At 25.2% G+C, this 22,232-nt stretch overlaps 1 protein-coding gene across 13 annotated transcripts in view; it reads left to right on the forward strand.

Annotated features, from left to right (window-relative positions):
* The window catches only part of LOC119601929 (RNA-binding protein Nova-1), a 73,217-nt gene that overhangs the window by 36,956 nt on the left and 14,029 nt on the right, over positions 1-22,232 (forward strand). For 3 of the 13 annotated variants that reach the window (XM_037953179.1, XM_037953185.1, XM_037953183.1), the window contains exons 3-4: positions 16,993-17,558; positions 18,456-20,202. The exons of 2 other annotated variants lie outside the window; for them this stretch is intronic. In XM_037953179.1, coding sequence (XP_037809107.1) covers positions 19,215-20,202 — 988 coding nt within the window. In that variant the 5' untranslated portion in view covers positions 16,993-17,558; positions 18,456-19,214. Of the gene's footprint in view, positions 1-2,642; positions 2,668-16,992; positions 17,559-18,455; positions 20,203-22,232 lie in introns of those variants that run through there. 8 more of the 13 variants (XM_037953181.1, XM_037953186.1, XM_037953182.1 and 5 more) reach the window with 6 other exon arrangements.

Consider the following 22,232-nt stretch of genomic DNA (forward strand, 5'->3'; position numbering starts at 1 on the left):
ATGTATATGTATACACATATTTACATCTAATGTACATACAAATATCACACTCAAAATAAAATTAAAAAAAAAGAAAAAAACTGAAAATAATATAAACTTAAATTGAATGAAAACGTGACGTGATGATATTTGGTTTTTATTATTGAATTTTATACTATTGTTGTTGTTGGTTTTATATAGAGAGAGAGTATAGAAGTGGAAATAACTATTAAGCAAAACAAACAACAAAAACAATAAAGTTTATTTACAAACACCACTATGATTGAATTTCAAACACCACCACCATCAAAATCATCATCCTCAACAACATCGCTAGCAGCAGCAAATTAATTCTCGTTGTATTTTGAAAAATTTAAACTTTATTTGTAGTTTGGATAGCACAGGGTATTTTTAACATAAGAAAGGTACTTTTTTTTTGGTACTAAAAGTACTATTTAGAGTGACATTTATATTAGTTCCAAGTTTGTTTTATAAATCTTCAAACTTGGGGGAAATGTTAAGAAGTTGTCTTAAATATAATGTAATAGGGTTCAAAGTCAAAGTGTACTTTTTTTTGTCTATAATTGGTTGCAAATTAACTCAATTTCGTTTAGATTTGTGTATTAAAAAAGTACTTTTTCGGATGCATTGCCTCTTTGTCGAATTGCTGGGTTGTTAGTGGTACTTTTGGTTTCCTAAAAAGTAACTATTTTATCACTTGTTTAAAGTACAAGTGACTCTTTTTTGAGGCCCCTGGTACTTTTAAGCCCTTAAAAAAGGTACCTGTTTTATCACACGTTTAAAATACAATTCCAGTCCTATCTATTGATATGAGTACTTGTCGGTAAAGTGAGCATTAGTAGGTATTGAGTATGTAGTATATAAATTGTCCATGTGTAAATGATTTTCTAAAACTCATTCTCTTACACTAACACACACACACATACTTACATACATGTGTCGTACCCATACTTAAACATAAAAATTAAGCACATTCATATGTACTTATTAAAAGCTTATCTAAATGCGTTTTAGAGTAATAAATGTTAATTTGTTTTTGTTGTTTGTTTGTTTGATTTCAAATTTTTTTTTTGGGAGGCAGTTTTTAGTTCGTGAGCATTACTTAACAACAACATTTGTTAAATAATTTGTTGCTGTTGTTGTTGTTGCTATTACCATATATATTGTTTTTTGGCGGGTGTTGATTGGACCCTACTTAAAATACAAAGTATTGAGGCAGAGTTTCTCAATTGTAATAAAAAGAAATAACAAAAATTCTCTCATAACATGTTGCTGATGCGTTTTAGTTTAAATGCTGTGTGTTTGTCATTAACCCTTGATGGGCTGAGAAGTTTTTTTAGAGTATTTTTCAGATGAAACTCAGAGGATCACTTTTCCAAAGTAATAAAAACGATCTTTCATTCTTAGCTCTGTCTATCTTGCAGCTTTGAACTTGCTATTGTGTTTAGTTTGAGAGCGATTTGTTTGGATCTCCAAGTGATCATTGTTTACTGCATACATAAGTATATGATCAGTATTTTAAAGTTACGTTTTAGTAAATGTTTCTTTTTATAAGCTTGTTATTAGAGGGTTAGGAGAATAACCTCCCCCCAAAAATTTACCTAAAAGAAAGACGAATGTGTTAAGTCTTTAGTGATTGTCATTAACCCTTAACAGGCTGAGAAGTAGATTTTGGAGTATGTTTAAGATGTATCTTAAAGAATCAGTTTTCCAAAGAATAAAAAACGATCTTACATTCTAGGGCCTATCTACATATCTTGGAAGTTCATGTGCAAAGTATAAATCAAGAGTTATGAGTTTAAGAGCAATTTACTAAGAACAAATTGAACTTTAAGTAATCATTATTATTTGATCAGTAAAATTACATTTAAAAAAATGTTTCTTTTCAAAAGCTTGTCATTAGAGGGTTAAGATTATGCTCCCCCCAAAATTTACAAAAAAAAAAGCCGAGTGTGTCGAGTCTGAAACGCCGAGTGTGCTAGAGTAACTAACTAAACAAGTAACTAGCTAAGATCTCTTACTGGTGGTTGTAGTTGTGTGCTAATGTTTTATTTCTCGTTTTTTTTTTTTAATTTTATTTGTTATTTTGACGTTTATAAAAACGTTGTTTGTTATATCGTTATCAGCTGCTGGCTGACTGACTATAAAGCTAACAAGCTGTTGTTGACTCTATGTATGAAGTCTCTGGTAGTGCCAATTTTTCTATATTGTTGTTGTTGTTGTAGAGTTCAATTTGTTTTTGTTTATTTCTATATTAATATTTTTTCCACACTTGCTGGGCTGTCTGAGAGTTTTTGTTATATTGTTTTTTTTTTTTTTGTTTGATTGTGTGTATGTTTTTTTTTATATTTTTTTCATTAACTCTTTGCGCTGCTGAGGCTGCTGCTCGTCTGCTTTTTAGTGCGGTTTTGGTACGCGTCGACTCTTGTCTTAGTTTCCTCCTAAAGCTCACGCGGTTCTATTTTGTAATATTATTAGCGTTGTGTGCTTGTTTTTTTTTAAATACTTCTACATTTCATTTATACATATTTTTTTCGCTTTTTTCATATTTCTTAAAAATTTAAGATCCGCTTTGAGTTGAAATTGAAAATTATCGATTTTTTTCAAAAATTCTTTTTAAAAAATAACGTTTTACTTTACAAAAATTATTAAACAAAATGCGGACGTGTAAGTTTTAAAACGTTCTGTATTGAGAAAAACTAAATTATTATAAAAAATCAATAACAAAGAGAAATTAATTAAAAGTTAAAAAGTTAAAAGCTTAAAAAACACTGTAAATAATGTCAGTTTAATATAATAATAAAAATATTTTAAAATTTTAAAAATAAACTGACAACTTAAAAATATTAAAAAAAAAATTATTAAAATATTAAATAAAAACTGTGTAAATATGTGTGTGTGTGTTTATAAACTATTTTGTGGTTTATAATTAAGAATTTTTCTACAAAAACGTGTTTCTTTAAAAATTAATTAAAAATATTTATTTAAAAATTTTTGCTGGTTTTTAAAGTTTTAAATAAATTAATTATTAATTAACTTAAGACTCCAAAAAATTCCACAAAATTGTAACTGTATAGATTCCGTTTCCGGTTAGAAGAACTTCAACTTTATTAAAATTAAACTGCGACAAAAACATAAAACAGGGTTTAGTTTAAAAATTTAAAGACCTTTTTAAAACTCCATTTAAACTTCCATCGTTGTTGTAAAGTTTTGAAATTTTTTAGTATTTTTTTTTTTTCAAAAAAAAAGTAGAAATTTTTTTTGTCCCTAGTATAGTTCTATCAGAAAGCTTGAAATAAGTTTTTAATTCTTGAGTTAATAGGTCTTTATACATAGATTTAAATGATATATAATTTATGCCACGATTCAGTTAGTACTCGGAGTTAGGAGGTTTTGTGTGTGAAAGTTTTATCTTTAAACCATCTTATAGGTTTTAAACACTTTGGTATTTGGTATTATAGTTCTAGAACACATAAAACAGGGGAGTTTGACCTAAAGTTAAAAGACCTAACGGTATATAATGAAACTATTAATTCTGTTCCTTGACAGAGTTATAAAGCTTTTTTCAAACACCTTCAAAGTGAGCTATGTTTTGAGTCTTATATTTGTTCTTAGAAAGAAATATAACAACGGATTTTGTTTCACAAGTTAATAGTTAATTATTTAAGATTTCAAACGATATACGATTTAAGTCCCTCTGCAGTTTATTAGCAAGATTATAAATCTTAGAATTTAGAAATGTTTGCAAAGGTTTAACTTTATTGTATAAAATGTTTTGAAGTAGAACAGTGCACAATGGATGAACATAAAACCGGTTAAAGCCCATATATTAACAGTTCTTTTCTCAAGGATTAAGGCGATATATAATTTTAGTTCAAAGTCAGGCAATAACCGAAGTTAAAAACATTTGACTAGTAGAGTTTTTCCAGAAAATTTATAACTTTATAACTTCTCTAAAATATTAAATGGAAATATTTTCTAGGTCCATGTTTTAAAAGACCATTTCTTAAGCTTTTAAATGATGTATAATTCATTTCTTAATACTATCTCTAAAGCGAGATATCCACATATGAATTTCATAAATTTTTACAAAAAATTTTCAAAACCTTAAAAGTTTATATCCTTAAGACATTAATTAGTTATGTGATCACTTTTGGAAAGCTTTTGATTAGAAGTTTTCAGTTATATATAAAGTCTGTTTTGTTGTAAAACTATATCCAACATTAATGGGTTCAAACTTGTTTTAATAAAATCTATATCAAAGACCTAAGGGATTATGATGTTTAAGAGTTAATATCTTCATTAAATCTATGTTTTCAGTTTTTGAAAGCTTTTGATTAGAAGTTATCAGTTATATATAAAATCTGTTCAGTTGTAAAACTCCAGCAATTTTTTAATAAAATCTATGTCAAACACCTAATGTTTAAGAGACAATGTCTATATCTTGGTTAAATCTATATGTTCGGTTTCTAAAAGCTTATGATTAGAGGTTATCAGCTATATATGTATAAAGTCTGTTCAGTTGTAGGACTATATGCAACCTAAATGGTTTTTTAAACTTTGTAAAACAAATCTATATCAAAGACCTAAGAGATCAAGAAGTTTAAGTTGCCTCTATTAGAAATATAAAGTTTTGCCAGTTGTAATATATGAAAGCTCATTAAAAACTTTTGATTTTTTTGCCAGTTAACAGACTTTTTACATGACCAAATATATATTTCTTTAAAGTTGAAAACTTTTTTCCAATATTTCATTATTTTTTTACCATACTTGTTTTTTTTATTTTTTTTTTCTCTATATATAAAAAATCTAACCTTGAAATTCAATTTAGTGGTAGAAAAAAAAAACACAGTAATAAGTATACAAATACGTTTGTATTCAAACATTGTCGTTGTTATTATTGTTGTTTACGTTTTCTTCAATATACTTATTATTTTTTATTATTATTACGAGTTTTATTTTATTATATTCTTTCTTCATATATTTTTGTTGATTTTTACTTTTTTTTTTTAGATTATAAACTTCTAATGCAAATACTTATTTATACATATATACTTGTTTCTATATACATATGTTTGTATAAATATTATTTTTTTCTTATTTCAAAATTATTTTAAATTTGTTTTTAAATTTTTTTATAACTTCTGCTAAATAAAACAAAATAAGTATTTTTAACTTTATTTTCAAGTTTGCTATTTGAAAGCCTCTTATCTTTTTTTAAAAAAATTATTGTTTTAATTTTTTTTAACAAAAACTATACAAGTAGTCAAAGAAAAAAACAACACAATTTTGTACTTAAAATAATTATAAAGCTTTAGAACGGAAATTAATTTTGTTGTCGTGTTTTTTTGTTTAACAATTTTTTTTCTTAAGACAAGAAATAATTAAAACAAATGAAAGAACAAGTACTAAACAAAAAAATTTTTTGGAAACATTTTTCTTGTTTAAAATGTTGTAGTGCAAATTGATATAAAAAAAGTCAAACAAATATTTTCTACATGTATTTTTTGATAATGAAACAGAAGAATTTATAACAAAAGTGAAGGTATAGTACTTTTGAAAGCATTAATAAAGAGATTACTCAAGCTTTTTTTTTTTCAAGAGATTAAAACTTTTGTCAATGTTTGGTCCTTCGAACCGATAACGGCTAAAGTTATATTAAAAGTTATATTGTAAGGTCTTGTACTTTTGAAAGCATAAGCTTTTTTTTAAGAGATTAAAGCTCTTGTCAATGTTTGGTCCTTCGAACCAATAACGGCTAAAGTCATTTTAAAAGTTATATTGTAAGGTCTTGTCAATGTTTGGGCTTTCGAACCAGTAACGGCTGAAGTCATATTGAAAGCTTTCGACTAATTTTCAAAGGAGCTTAAAATTGGCTATACATTTGATTCTAAAACAGACTTAGCGGTCTTGTACTTTTGAAAGCATAAGCTTTTTCTAAGAGATTAAAGATTTTGTTAACGGCTAAAGTTATATTGTAAGTTCTTGTACTTTTGAAAACATTAGTGAAGAGATTACTCAAGCTTTTTTCAAGAAATGAAAGCTTTTGTCAATATTTTGTCCTTCGAACCAATAACGGCTAAAGTTATATTAAAAGTTATATTGTAAGGTCTTGTACTTTTGATAGCATTAGTAAAGAGACTGCTTAAGCTTTTCTAAAGAGATTAAAACTTTTTTCAATATTTGGTCCTTCGAACCAATAACTGCTAAAGTTATATTAAAAGTAATATTGTAAGGTCTTGTACTTTTGAAAGCATTAATGAAGAGATTGCTCAAGCTTTTCTTAAGAAATTAAAGCTATTATTGTTTGGTCCTTCGAACCAATAACGACTAAAGTTATATTAAAAGCTTTCGACTAAATTTAAAAGGATCTTAAGATGGGTTATAAATTTGATTCTAAAACAGACATAGCGTTAAGTAAGAGTTAAAGCTTTTGTCAATGTTTGGTCCTTCGAACCAGTAACGGCCAAGGTTACATTAAAAGCTTTCGGCTAATTTCAAAAGGTGTCAGTTTTTAGTAGAGATTTCTTTCAAAGTAAATGAAGGAACAAACCAAACTTTTTGAAACTTTTTCTTGTTTAAATTGTTGTAGTTGGATATAAGAAAAAAGTCAAGCAAATATTTTCTATATATTTTTCTGATAATGAAACAGAAAAATTTCTGAGTCAAGTGCAGGTCAAGCTCTTTGGAAAGCAATAAATTAATCAACAGATGATTTAAACTTAATAGCTTATTTAAAAGATTAAAGCTCTTAAATGGTCGTTCGAATCAGTAGCAGCTAAAGTTACATTAAAAGCTTAACACTAAAAGAAATTTAAAAATGTTTGTAAATTTGATTCTAAAACTGCTACAGCTTTCAACTGCTCTCATAAATACTCTTCAGCCTGTCTTTCGATTTTTAAAATTTGTATGAAATGCAAATCATAATCAATAAAAACAATAAAAAAAAATCTATTCAGTTCAATTATGCGGCTCAGGGTAAGCCAGTTTATTTTCTCGCACTACAGGTCTTTAACTAAATTCAAATAAAATATATGTATATATTTCCATTGTTAAACAAGGTATTTGTAACAACTAAACAAATTCTTAAATATTTTATATATTTTTTTAAGTTAGAGCTAACAAATATATACACATACTTGACTTACAAAATGGCAATGATTTCGTTTAGCCACAAAATAATTTTCCTTTTATTTTTGTAATGTTCAAATGTATCTATCTATTTTTTTTTTAATTTTAATTTTTAAAAATGAAAATGAAACCCCAACCAACCAACTAACAAACAAACAAACGGATTTTATTGATTTTCATGGCTTTAAAAGTTGTTGTGTGTTAAATACTATTTGCGTGTTATTTTCAAAACACAATATTTTAACATTAGCACACGACATAGTGACACGAATTTTAGAAAAAAAACTAAAATAAATTGTGTGTTTTGTGTTTTTTTTTTTTTAAAGAAAGAAAAAATCCGAGAATAAATAAAATGTTTGCGTGTTTGTTAAACAAGTTATTTAATAATATTTTATAAGTTTTTTTATATTTTTTATTTACAAAGTTTATAATAAACACATGATTTAATCATATGTTTTTTTTATTATATTTTTACTTTTTTTTCTATATTTAATTAATAATAAATACGTATTGTTAATTATGACAAATACAATAAACAAGTATTGTCTGTTTTTCTCTACTCTTCTTCGAATGCAAAAACAATAATGATTAATTGATTTTAAAATCACGCTTTGTATAAGATAATTGTTTAGCAATTATTTAAGAAAATTGTTTTTTTTAGGAATTTTGAAAGCTTTTTTTATTATAGAAAGTTTTAGAAAATTTTTAAAGCTTTTGCTCACTTTAAAGCTGTGCGGATTTTACGCAAAAATGTATATTAAAGTTTCCAATATAAAGCTTTAAGCTGTAGAGTGTCTCAAATCTTTGAAACTTTTAAAGCTCTTTGACTCGCTTTTAGCTTTAGTCATTACATTTTTCAAAATCTTTGATTAGGCAATTTGGGTTTGATTCAAAAGCACTTCTTAGCAACTTTTTATAGCTTTATCTAAAACTTAAAAGCTTTTGCTTCAGAAAGTTGACAAATAATAGTCCGATTTTATTTACATTTTTCTAAAAATCGCTTGTGCTAAAAAAATAATTTTAAAGTTTAGGAATAACTAATAGCTTAAGCTTAGTGCAGTAGCTTTAAGTCTTAGTAACTTTTAAAGCTTCTTAATTAAGCAAATTTTTGGAAAAAAATCCACAATTTGAATGATTCGTTCAACACAAGCAGCTTTAAAAGCTTCCTAAACTTGAAAGGGTTTAGACATTGAAAAAAAAAAAACTACTTGACTAAGCTTTAGTTCCTTTCATTCACTCTCTATAGTACAAGCTTTTTATACAATACAAATCTGTAATAAAGTACTCATGTACAGCTTTTAAAAGCTTGTGCTTTTATATACAGAACTCTAAGCTTTTTAATTTTTTGAAAATCTCTGCAAAAGCCGAAAATATCCTTTAAATTGTAAACTTTATTTCAAAACTAGAGCAAAGTATAGGATTTTCTCTAAATATTAAAGAAATCTGCAATAAAGTATCCATGAACAGATTTAAAAAGCTCGTGCTTTTGACTACAGAACTCTTGGCTTTTTAATTTATTTCAACTTCTCTGCTTGTGAAGAAAAAAATCCTCTAAATTGTAAGCTTTATTTCAAAACTAGAACAAAGTTTAGGATTTTCCCTAAATATTAAAGCATAAACAGCTTTTGAAAGCTTGTGCTTTTAAATATATAGAACTTTTCAGCTTGTGCTGAAAAATCCTTTAAATTTTAAACTATATTTCAAAACTAGAGCAAAGTTTAGAATTTTTCCTAAATGTTAAAAAATAAACAGCTTTTGAAAGCTTGTGCTTTTGAATATACAACTTTTAGCTTTTTAATTTTCCCAAAATCTTAGCTTGTGCTGAAAAATTCCTCTAAATTGTAAGATTTAGTTCAAAACTAGAACAAAGTTTAGGATTTTTTTTTTAAATATACAAAAATCTGTAAAAATGTACTTGTGCACAGCTTTTAAAAGCTTTAAATGAAAAAGCTAAAACTAAACTAAAAACCCTTTAATTGTAAAATATATTTGTGTGTTTTAGAGCTTTTAACCTAAAAGACTATAATTTATGGCCGTCCAACCCATCATAGGGTTAAAGCCGTAAAATGCAAAAGTTTTTTTAGTTTTATTTTTCTTAAACTAAACTTTTTTTTATTACCCAAGTTTTTTTTCTTTTAAACAAACAATACTTCTTAATTGTTTTTCTATTTCATTAACATTATGGGATTTTTTTCTCAAAACAATAACCTTAACTTCGTATACGATTAACTAAAAACCTACTTATAACACTTCAAAAACAAACGGCAGCCATTGTTAGGCAAAACAAAAAAAGGGCAAACTGCAGTTTATTTAAACAATACAAATAAATTAACAAAAGCTATTAAAGGGTTAATTATAAACAAAGATGAGCACAAATTAATAACGCACGTTTGAAGCGTTTCAAAACGTGATTTCAAACCTCATACTTGTTGTGGCTAGAGAGCAGCAGAGTGAGTGGAGTGGTTGTTTGAAAACTAGAAACTCAAAATCAGGTATAATCAGCAAACTACCAAACACACCAATGACATAAATCTAATTTACAACAAGAAACTGGTATTTTATGTAAATTATTTAATAATTTTTTTTACAGTTGTTGTTGTTTTCTCTATAAAGATTTTTTATATAGAAAAAAATGTTAATTTCATGTTATTTGAAACAAGATGATCAAATACTAGTTAGTTTGATCAAAGATTACGCAATTTATTGATATTTAAATATAAAATTTGAAAGTGTCACAATCAATTTTGACCATTAGCTACAAAAAAAAAGAAACTTAACTCAGAAATAAAACCACTAACCATACTTGTTAACTTTATACCAATTTTTTTTAAACTATAAACCTTGAAATTCTATAGTTTAGTTTTTTTTTTTTTAATATTTTTCCAACAATTCAATGTCAATTTAATATGTAAATTTAAACAATAACCAATACCCCCCTACCCTTAACCGCTATTTAAAGAAAGTTGTTGATATGTCAAGAGCTGTATAGTAGAAAAAAGTTTAAAAAGCATTTTTTCAATAACATTTATAACAATTCATTCATTTGGGGCCTATATGTGTATGACTTCTTGTACAAATTTAATTATTTAAAAAAAAAAATATTTTCACGTTTTTTTTTTTTGTCAATTTTGTTTTGTTTGTTTATTTGTCTATTACAATTTTTAAGCGCAAATTTTCAGTTGTCAGCTAAATACCAGAAAGACTATATCTTTTTTTGTGTATTTAATTTTGTTTATTACGTTATAATCAGTTTGAATGTGTGTTTGTTATTGGACTCTAGATATTGGTTTAACAAAAAAAAAAAAAAAAAAAAAAAAAACAGTTTTTCAAGGTTAAGTTGAAGTACATATAAATGTATAATATTTTAAAGTATATTTAAAATTAAAGCTTAACTTTTGATTTTGTATATAAAATGTAATATTGACAAGAAAAACATTTACAGTGGTTTAAAAGGGGGCAAAAAAGGGAGTATTTTTTAAAATTTCCACATATTTCTGATTAAATATTAATTTAAGGCAATATTTTGGTTCAAAACTTAGCTTAGACAAAAAAAAACATTTCAATTTTCCTCGCTGTTTCAATCAAACAAAATGTTCTCTTAATGTACATTTCGTTTAAAATATTAACTTAGACAAACCCTTTTTAAATGTTAAAGCTATAAAATTTGCTTATGGCTTTTAAAAATATTGGTCCTTCGAGCTTCATTAAAAGTTTTTAATTTTTAAACGTCTTCCTTTGGCCTAGCTTTTTGTAATAACTTCTCTACGCCTGCAGGTTAAAGCTTGGAAAAATTAATGTAATATTATTGTTTTAACAATGGTCCTTCGAGCTATCAAATCCTAACCGTTTGATTTGACAGTTTTCAGTGAAACTTATGAATTAAATCTTAGCTTGAAAGCTTTCAAAAATTCTGGTTCAAATCTTAGTTTTTTACTTAAACTTAAAAGATTAAACATTTGCTTATGGCTTTTGTAAATATTGGTCCTTTGAGCTTTATAAGTTTTTGAGTTTTAAACATTTTTGTTTTGTTTAACTTTTTGAAATAACTCCTCCTGTAACCAATGTTCCAACAATGGTCCTTCGAGCCGCAAAATCAAATGGTTAAATACAACTTTCAGTGAAAATTATGAATTAAATCTTAGTTTATATAAACCTACATTAACCTAAACTTGAAAACTTTGAAGTTCTATTTCAAATCTCAGTTTTTTTACTTAAACTTAAAAGTTTTAAATTTTGCTAATGGCTTTTAAAAACATTGGTCCTTCGAGCTGTGTTAAAATTTTTCAAGTTTTAAACATTTTTTGGTCTAACTTTTTGAAATTGCTACTCTTTGTCTGCTGGTGAAAATTTGGAGTAACCAATGTAACATTATTGTTCTAACAATGGTTCTTCGAGCCATTAAAACAAACGGCTAAATATAACTTTGAGTGAAAATTATGTATTAAAACTTAGCTTAGATAAACACTATATTAACCTAAACTTGAAAGCTTTAAAATTTAGGTAAAAATTTGCTTATGGCTTTTTGAAAATATTGGTCCTTCGAGCTGCGTTAAAAGTTTTCAAGTTTTAAAATTTTTTTGCTCTAGCTTTTTGGACTAACTTATCTTCGTCTGCAGGTGAAAATTGGTAAAAAACATTATTGTTCCAACAATGGTCCTACAAGCCGTCAAAACAAACAACTAAATATAACTTTGAGTGAAAATTATGGATTAAATCTTAGCTTAGATAAACACTAGCTTAACGTAAACTTTAAAGCTTTAAAATTCTGCTTCAAATCTTAGTTTTTTTTGCTTAAACTTAAAAGCTTTAAAATTTGCTTATGGCTTTTAAAAATATTGCACCTTCGAGCTGTGTTAAAAGTTTATAAATTTTTAAACAATTCAAAATTTTTCAAGCTATAATAATTTTTTCTTCGCCTTCTGCTGAAAGTGAGAGAAAATCGCTAAAATATTAAGAGTCTAATAATGGTCCTTCGAGCCTTCGAAACCAACAATAAAGCCTTATTGCTTTAATATTGGTCCTACGAGCCGTTAAATGAAACTCAGTTAATTCATTTAAAGTTTCTATTTGAATACAGAAATGTTTAAAATTTAATATAAATTTTTATATAAATTTAAGGTTTTTCCAAACCACTGTATGCATGTTTTGGTTCTTAAGCTGTATGTAAAAACCAACTTTTCATGCCCACATTTAAATTAAAAACATATCTCAACTATCAAACATATATAAAATTACTACTGATATGTATAAATACTTTGTAAGAGTTTCTACCACAAAACTTAATTTGTACTTTATCTTTATAATAGAGTTTTTGTGGGAATTTTTTTTTTCTCAGAAATGTACAAAAATACCACAAACTTGTTGTTCCTAATAGTGGTTAAAGAAATTTGGAAATTTTAATTGAAGATATCAACAAAAGCAATTGATAAACACTTGACTTAGGAAATGGGGAAACAAAAATAAATTTTAAATATTATTTAACTAAAATAAAACAAATTTTCAAAATTTTCTTTAACAGTTAAAGTGGGTTTCCTTTAAGCTTATTTTAAAAGCTTTTTTAAAATAACTTCAAATCTAAAAAGCACATCAAACAAATCTTGTTAAAAAAAAAACAATTATTTATTTAATTTTTCTGTTACAGTTTCGATTTTTCAGTTTTGTTTTAATTTTTTTAAAAAACAAAATTTACTCATCATTATTTTGTGTTTTTTCTTTTTTTTTAATTTTGTTGCTATTTTCATATATATACACACACACACACACAAACTACTGACATTGAACTAGATACAAATGATTTTGTTTGTGATACAATTTAAAATATTTTTAAATATTTTCAAAATGTTTTTTAATTATTTTGTTTAGTGGTCAGTATTTAAGTTTAAAATGGAAAGTTAGTTTTTTTTTTATTTTCAATAACTTATTGTTGATTTTAGGCTATTGTTTGTTTGGTATTATTCAATTTTGTTTTGTTTTTTTTCTAAACATGTTTATTTTAAACTAATTATTAACTAATAACCGGAAATGTTGGAAATAATTATAATTTTTTTTTAAATATGTAAATATTGCTATAAGTTACTGATAGAAAATATAAATAATGTAAATATAAATATGATAATTTTGTTTTAATTATAATGGTCCTTCGAACTTTGCTTAGTTGCGATGAAGTTTTATTTAAAATTTTTACACATTTCATATAACTTTAGGAAAATGTTTACTGGATGACCAGGTTTAATATAGTTCTGAATAGTTGAAGCTAATTTTGTTTAATTTATAAATAAATGTGACAACTAAAGGTCCTACGAACCCAGAAAATTTGATTTAGTTCTTAAAGCTTTACTAATAGAAGTTCAAGAAAAAAAATTATTAAGCAATAAAATTGAAAATACTGTTTTACATGGTCCTACGAACCAGTAAAAATATATATCTTAAAAGCTTAAAGCTTTCATTGTAGCCAAGACTTTACCAAAGTTTTTGATTAGCTATAGACAATTTTTTTAAACAGATTCGTAGTATTTATGGTCCTGCGAGCTGTAATGATAACAATAAGAATATAGGATTCATAGTTTGTTGGTTTTCAATTCGATTTTTTCCAATTTCTTTACCATTTCTTATAGTATGACCTAATGTAATAACGATCAATAATTATCATAAACAACATTCGAAACTCGTCATCATTACGATCATCATCTGCGCCATATCACTGTCATTTAAACAGTAAAATGTTTCAAAAAAAATTAACTTTATTCCTAAAAAGTATAGAGAAATAAAATAAAGTCCAAAAAAAAAATCACAAAATAAAAACCCATCAAGATGATCTAACACATGTATTAAATATAAATGACTACATGTTACTTAACAAATACATACTACATGTGTATAGTTTATAGTATAACATCGATACAACACCGTTACTTATACAACGATACAAATAGAGTATTATACACAGATACTCTATAGCCTACAACTACTACAAACATGTGCAATCATCATACTCTCATCATTTTTGTTTGATTATAAATACGGCAAAATGGAAAAAAAAGTTGAGAAAAAAACAAACTGATACTGAGAAAAAGAATACAAACCAAACATCATTCAATATTAATATATACACACACACACACTAATCGGTCGGTAGAAATGTAAAATTTTAACCCATTAAGGGGTGTTAAGAATGCTTAATTTCCTCTCAATGTCTTAACAGAACCAAGTCAAGAGTTTGTTGATCATCTGCTTATATGTCTTTCTGACACTTATTGTTTATAAAACTGTAGCTTTAACTGATTTGGAGCACCAGAGAGCTTTTTGCCTACGTCTGATCTAAAGTTGTCACACGTTTTCTATACAATTGATTACTTGCTGATTTGTTCGTGCTGACTTGTCAGCAGAGCCAAATTCTGAATATAGCTTATTTATTTTTCATAATTTAAAGTTGGCCTTTAGTGGGTTAAATTCAAATATGAATTGGTTGTTTAGTTATTGATATTTAAAGCAATTTCTGTGGTAGTTAAAGGTAGTTTCCTTGTTTAAATAACAAATTGTTTGATGAGTTCTGAAGAAAAAAACATTTCACAATTTTAAAAAATAAATTATTTACTTTATAAAGAAATTCTGAAAAAAATTTAAAAGAAGCAAATACTCATTAAATTGTTCTTTGCTTCTTAAGCAGCTAAAAACTGCATGAGTTCAAAACTCTTAAAACAATGTTGCTAAAAGATATCTAAATGGTCCTTCGCTACTAAAGCAGCTAAAAACTGATTCATCAGAGTTAATAGCCGAGTATGAGCAGGGCGATTTTGTTCATTTTGTTTAAAAAAAAGGTCTATTAGACTTTGAATTTACTATAAAGAAAATTTTATTTTTATTTTTATATAATTAATGAACTTTCAATATGGTCCTTCGGCTCTTCTAAAAAGAGTAAATGCCAAATTTCGGTTTTCTTTTTTGCTTTTGCAGACAATAATTTAAGTTTGCTTCTGAATTTTCAGTTTTTTAATGTGGGTTCTTCAAATATATTCAAAATTTTATTTAATAGTTATGGTCCTTCGAACCTATTTAAAACATTTTCTTTAAAATTAAGCTCATGAATTAAACAATTTCTTTAAAAAGTTAGCTTATTTTCAATTAACATCAAAATTTTCATACTTTTTATATGGTCCTTCGAATTTATTCAAAAATAGTCCTTCGAACCTTCGGAAGCTCATTGTGGTCCTTCTAAATATAAATTATGCTAAATTTCTGGCTATTTTTAGCCGTTTCAGGCAATAATTGAAGTTCACATACAAGTTTTTACTCTTTTAATATGGTCCTGGGGAACTACTTAGAATTCTAACTAATTTATTATGGTCCTTCGAACCTATTGAAAGAATTTTATATAAATTTTGTAAAACCTCGAGCTTATTGAAATAATCCATAAGTAAATACTGTTAGCAAATGGTTATTTTAAATTAACAGCAAAGTTTTCACACTTTTTATATGGTCCTACGAACCGCTATTTATACAGCTGCCGTGTTCTTAAGATTTGAATAGAATACAGAACTTTAAGGAAAGAGAATTTGGAAAGGAAAGAGAATTTGGACTTCTAGCCATCAATTAATTTAACTGAACGCTAAACTTAATTTCGATATTTCTTTAAAATTTTCTTAAATACGGGCGCGAAGGACCATTTAACACAAGTTATTTTAAATCAATTAAATACAATATTTCGAACAAAATGCGGGACCTTTTTTTAGAATATTTTATAATGTGGCTCTAAAAGCTATATTTTATACTATTTAACACTCCACTTACTACACATTTAATTACATCTCTGTAAATAGACTTTAAACAGCGATTAAAATCAAGTTTAAATAGTTTTATAGATTTTTTCAATTTTAAGGGTCAATACACAAAACAACTGAAATAAAACACTTGTTTTCAAAACCCGGTTGCAGTCTACTAATTCCAATTATATTCAAATTTATTCTAAAAAATCAAATTATATATTTATTCCTTTTATTTAAACAACAAATACACATAGAGTTTATAGCATGAGTTTAATAATTATAATAAATTTTATATAGACTATAGAGACCTATTGATAATGATGATTATATGGATGATTGTGATGATGACATTCTCATTTAATAATTTATTTAAAAACCAATAAAATAATTAAAATAAAAAAAAGAACAACAAAACAAATAAAAATTGTTGTTGTCAATCTAACAAAAAAACCGCACTCAAAATTTTAAACACATACTTAGGTAAATACACATACATACACTCATAGCTACTTTTATATATATTAGTTAAACAACAAAAAACAAACTGGCTGTACAACAAAGAGTATTTGAAATAAAATTTTTTAAAAAATTAAAAAACAAACTAGTTGTTGTTGTAGCTTAAAGGGAAGAACACACACAGAAAAATTAAGTTGTAAAAAATTTAAAAAAAATACATTTATTTCATTTTTAAAAACAAACTAAATTTTAAATTTGCATAAACTATTTTTAAAAAAGGGGATTTTTAAGTTTATGCCATTGGCTAGAATTGAAAGCTGAAATGATCCAAAAAAAAGTTTACAAAAGCTCAAAGAAATATTTTTGAAATTTATGTTTAAAAATTTAAAAAAGCTTTAATAAGTTTTTAACAAACACAACTTTTCTTTCAAATTATAAGAAGATAAGAGTTACAAATTTTATTTAGTTTTCTTCTAACAAAGCTTTTTGATAAAAAAAACTTTTTTTTGCCTACTAAGTGATTTTACACAATTTAGTGTTTTAAAGTTATGAAAACTTTAGGGTTTTTATATAGAACATACAAAAAAAACTAAATACTATTATCATACTTATTTGTTTGTTTTTTTATATATTTTTAATCTAGAAACATTTCCACAAATGTATTAATTAAACAAATATTAAAAAAAAAATAAACTAAAATTAAACAAAAAAACTAAAACCTAATAAAACTTGAATGTGATAAAAACTAAGAGAAAAAAAATAAATTTATTAAAGAAAAAAACAATGTTGTGATATAAACTTAAAACAAAACAAAAAAAAGCTAAAAACATCGACAACATTTAAATTTAACAAAAATACTTTAAAACAAACTCTTCACTTAAACAGAATAAAAACTAAAGAATAGACATGTAATAAGTGTTTTAAAATAATTAAAAAAAAAAAAAAACTAAACCAAGGATCTCTCTACATCTCGCTCACGCTCAGTGCTAAACGACATCAGAAAGGAAATATTTCATCTTTCCCTCATCTTTAAACAAAATACTAAAAGGATTCACAACACATGTGCTACTTGGCAAGAAATTGAAATTTAAAAAAAAATCAAATTAAAGTTTAATTTGTAAAAAAATAAAAATTGCTGTCTACTTAAAGTACTGCAAAGAAACTGTAAAGTTTGTGTAGTATTTAAATCGCTTAAATAGGAGAAACACGGTAATTGTTTTTATGTAAAATATTTAATTAAATGTTTACAAAAAAATTACATTCAAATTTGCAAAACAAATCAAAATTCATCAACATAATCTTACATATAAATGTAAACTATATTTAAAAAAAAAAAAATTTATCTAAATGGATGTTGTGTGGTGTATCATCATTTAATTTATTGATCAAACTTTTTTGTTTAATTAAAAAAACCAATTAAAAACGTTACATTGTTGCGCCCTTCATCTTTTACATATGAGATATATATATTCATCTTATTGTTTTTTTTTATATAAAAAATATATATCAAAAGAAAGCTAAACGTTGTTCATCATTTAATAATCATCAGCCAACAAAATTTTATTTAAAACATACTTATCAAAAGCTGTTAACAGGTTTTTTTTAACACTCAATTTAAAACTTCAAAAAAAACTCATCATCAAAAAGCACTTCTTAAGAATATATCAAAAAGAATTGTTTTAAAAATTTTTTTGGTAACAAAAATATATCAAAAAAAATTTTGCTGCTGCTGTTGCTATTTACATAAATATAAAATATATATCTCTATATCTATTATCGAATATATATTATAAATATATTTCATATTGTCGTTGTTGTTGTTGTCGCCTAAATAATAATAATAATATTAAAATAAAATCCACCACACCACTCTACTACTACTTACCACCAAACCACCACCACCAAAAAAAAAAAATACCACCACAAAATAAATCTCAAATATTTTAAAAAAATATCAACATCACTTCTTTAAAATAACTCTATATTTTATTAAAAAAAGCAACAAAAAAAATCTTTCAAAAACACTTCATCATTAACTTTTAATAAAAAAAAGAAATCTTGTCATCAACATTGTTTATAAACAAAAATCGACTCAACATTTTCAAGCAACACTCAGAAAAAATTAAACAAATTCTTATTCCAAAATAAAAATTTAACTAATTCTTTTTTATCTTTCTTTTTATGTTCAAATATTAAAAAAAAACAAACAAAAAAACAACATTGTTTATAAACAAAAATCGACTCAACATTTTCAAGCAACACTCAGAAAAAATTAAACAAATTCTTATTCCAAAATAAAAATTTAACTAATTCTTTTTTATCTTTCTTTTTATGTTCAAATATTAAAAAAAAACAAACAAAATCTTTTTTAATAAAAAATTGGCCTAATAAACAAAAATCGACTCAACATTTTCAAGCAACACTCAGAAAAAATTAAACAAATTCTTATTCCAAAATAAAAATTTAACTAATTCTTTTTTATCTTTCTTTTTATGTTCAAATATTAAAAAAAAACAAACAAAATCTTTTTTAATAAAAAATTGGCCTAAAATACAAAAAAACAAATCAAAAACCAAACTTATGCTCTAAAACTAAAATCAAAATAAATTGAATACCTCACAGCAACAAATGTTGATAAGCAATGTTTATAAACAAACCTAAAGTTAAGCAGCAATGAAACAAATTTGAAAGTAATCTAAACAAAGGAATACTTTTACTCACCAAATACGTCCAAGCCACAAATTTATATCTATCTATATATATATATATTATAAGGAAACAAAAAATTAAGACTGAAAGTTAAAAAAGGGAAAATTAAAATTTTATTTCACAATTAATTGAGTTGAGAGTTGTGTAAAAGAGGAAATGTCACAAATGAATACATTAACGGAAAGTTTAATGTCCAATGCATTTGATTTGATGGGAGGTTCAACCATGGCTCAACAGTTTCTGGAACATATGGATCTGTATACACAAAGGCAACAACAACAGCAGCAGCAACATCAGCAACAACAGCAACAGTATACAATGGCCAGCAATCTAACAGAAACACAGCAGCAGCAACAATTTATTAATAATAACAATAATAATAATAATAATAGTACGCAGAACGCATCACAACAAATTGATTTTTTATTTAATCATCAAACGCATACGCAACAATCATCAGCGGATTCCTCAGCTTCTTCCTCGCCCACCAGTCAATTACTGCAACATATGTATAAACAACAACAGCAACAACAACAACAACATTCAACATCTTCCTCACCTTTAATGTTAATGAAACAACAACAACAGCAGCAACAATTTGATAATCATCAACATTATACGCAACATCATCAGCAACAGCATCATCACCAACAACAACAACAACAACAACACCAGCAACATTCCTTAAGAACATCTCCTACCAACAACTTAGAAAATAATATTTATAATACCTCACAGCATTTATTAAATTTAAATATACAGATGGATTCCTCAACTACATCACTACAACAGCAACAACAATCAACACAAAATCTAGTTAAGAATAACACAACAACAACCACAGCAGCAGCAACTACTACTAGCAATCTTAACAACAATCTTAACAATAACAATTTAACTAACACAACAACCACAAACAATAATACGAATGGTAGCAATATGACTTCATCACCACCCACAACAACTTCTTCGTCGTCCTCATCATCCACGGTTATCTCAACCACTACTCAACAGCAACAACAACAACAGCAGCAGCAACAAACAACGCCTCATCAGCATCAGCCACATGCGCAACATCCACATCAACATCAGCATCAACATGCTGCTGGCACAACTTCTCCTTATAAATCCTGTTGGTGTTATGGTGAGTTAAACAAAAAATCAATCAAAAATGATTTACAAAAAATAATAATAACGCAAACGTAACAAAAAACCAATACATATGTCTTATATGCAACATTATATATCTCTCTCTCAAATCTCTCTCTTCAATCAACCACCATCAAACATCACCAACAAAAAGCATACGTTCAACCAAACAATTAAAAAAAAAACTCATCATCAACATCTACTACTTCAGCATCATCATCAAAAAATTTACCAAAAAAAAGCAAATAAGCAACTCAAGCAATTTAATTTAAATAATTTATAAATATTAAAAGTTTAAACAAAATCATTTAAATAATTATTTATCAAACAGCAACATTTGTGGGAAGGTTTTTTTTGTTTGTTTCTTCAAAGGATTTTAAATATAATTTTTCTCATTACTCATACGCTCACGAGCACTTTTTTAAAAATTAATATCAATCATACGCTTAGTGTATGTTGTTTTTTTTTTTGTATTTATATGTATCTGTCAGTCAGTCAGTGTGTGTGTGTATTTTATTTAAATTGTGATTTATGTTTTTTTATATATTTGTTTAACAAAAGTGTATAATTAATTTAAAGATTAGTTTTACTTTATGTTTAATTGTTTTTTAGAGTTTTCTTATTTTGTCAGTATTTGAAATGTTTCACAACATTTTTTTCTTCATTATTTTGTTATTAATTTGAGAATCTAGCAACATGTTGTCATTTAACATTTTGACTCTTCTTTTTATTGCTATACATATTTAATTTGCTAATTTTAAGCTTTAGATTTTAGTTACTAAACCATAAAAGCTTTAAGGGAATTCTTTTAAAATTTTACATTTTGTGTAAAATTATACATTTTGTGTAAGATATTAGTTTTGTTTAAAATATTACATTTTGTGTAGAATTCTACATCAATTGTGTAAAATTATGGATTGTGTGTAAAATTTTACGTTTTGTGTAAAATTACACATTTTATATTGAATTTTTTTTTTGTAATTTCTAAAAATTTTAAATTTAATATCAAATTTAAAATATTTTTTCGTTTTGTGTAAAATTTTACATTTGGCGTAAAATATTGTGTAAAATTTTACATTTTGAGTAGAATTGTTCATTTGTGTAAAATTCTGCATTTTGTGTAAAATTTTACAATTTGTGTAAAATTACACATATTTTAAAATTAACTTATTGTTTCACAAAATCTTACATTTTACATTATAATTTATATTTTGTGTAAAATTGTACATTTTCTATCAAATTACACAGTTTGTGTAAAATTTGATGTAAATCTTTGTTATTGTAAAATATAATGTTTTCTGTAAAATGTATATAGAATTTTAAATTTTGTGTTAAATTACACATTTTGTGTAAAATTACACATTTTCTGTAAAATTACACATTTTGTGTAAAATTACTCATTTAGTGTAAAATTACACATTTTGTGTAAAATTACACATTTTGTCTAAAATTACTCATTATGTGTAAAATTACTCATTTAGTGTAATATTTTACATTTTGTAAAATTCTACTTATTCTGGCAAATTACACATTTACATTTTGTGTAAAATATTATATTAAAATTATACATTTTATATTAAAATTTACGATTTTGTTAAAAATTTAAATTTGATATAAATCTTTCTTCTTGTAAAATGTGAAGTTTCATGTAAAATTACACAAATTAACACATTTTGTATAAAATTTTACATTCCGTGTAAAATTCTGCATTTTACATTAAAGTATTAAAGTTTAAATTTAAAGTAAATCTTTCTTTTGTAAAATGTAAAGTTTTGTGTAAAATTTTACTTTTTGCGAAAAATTTACTGTCAATTTACACAAAATTGTCAAATTACAATAAATTTTTGCATTATTTATAAAATTCAGCATTTTCCTTTTTATTAAACATTTTGTGTAAAATTTTACACTTTATATCTAAATTTACATTTTGCTAAATTACACATTTTTATCTAAAATTTATCATTTTATTAAAATTTAACATTTTGTTAAAATTTTTAAATTTGATATAAATAATTTTTTGTGTAA

This window comes from Lucilia sericata, unplaced genomic scaffold (genome assembly GCF_015586225.1).
Source record: "Lucilia sericata isolate MDLA Ls3-8-SP2 unplaced genomic scaffold, ASM1558622v1 Contig000199F_arrow, whole genome shotgun sequence".
Lineage (NCBI taxonomy): Eukaryota > Metazoa > Arthropoda > Insecta > Diptera > Calliphoridae > Lucilia > Lucilia sericata.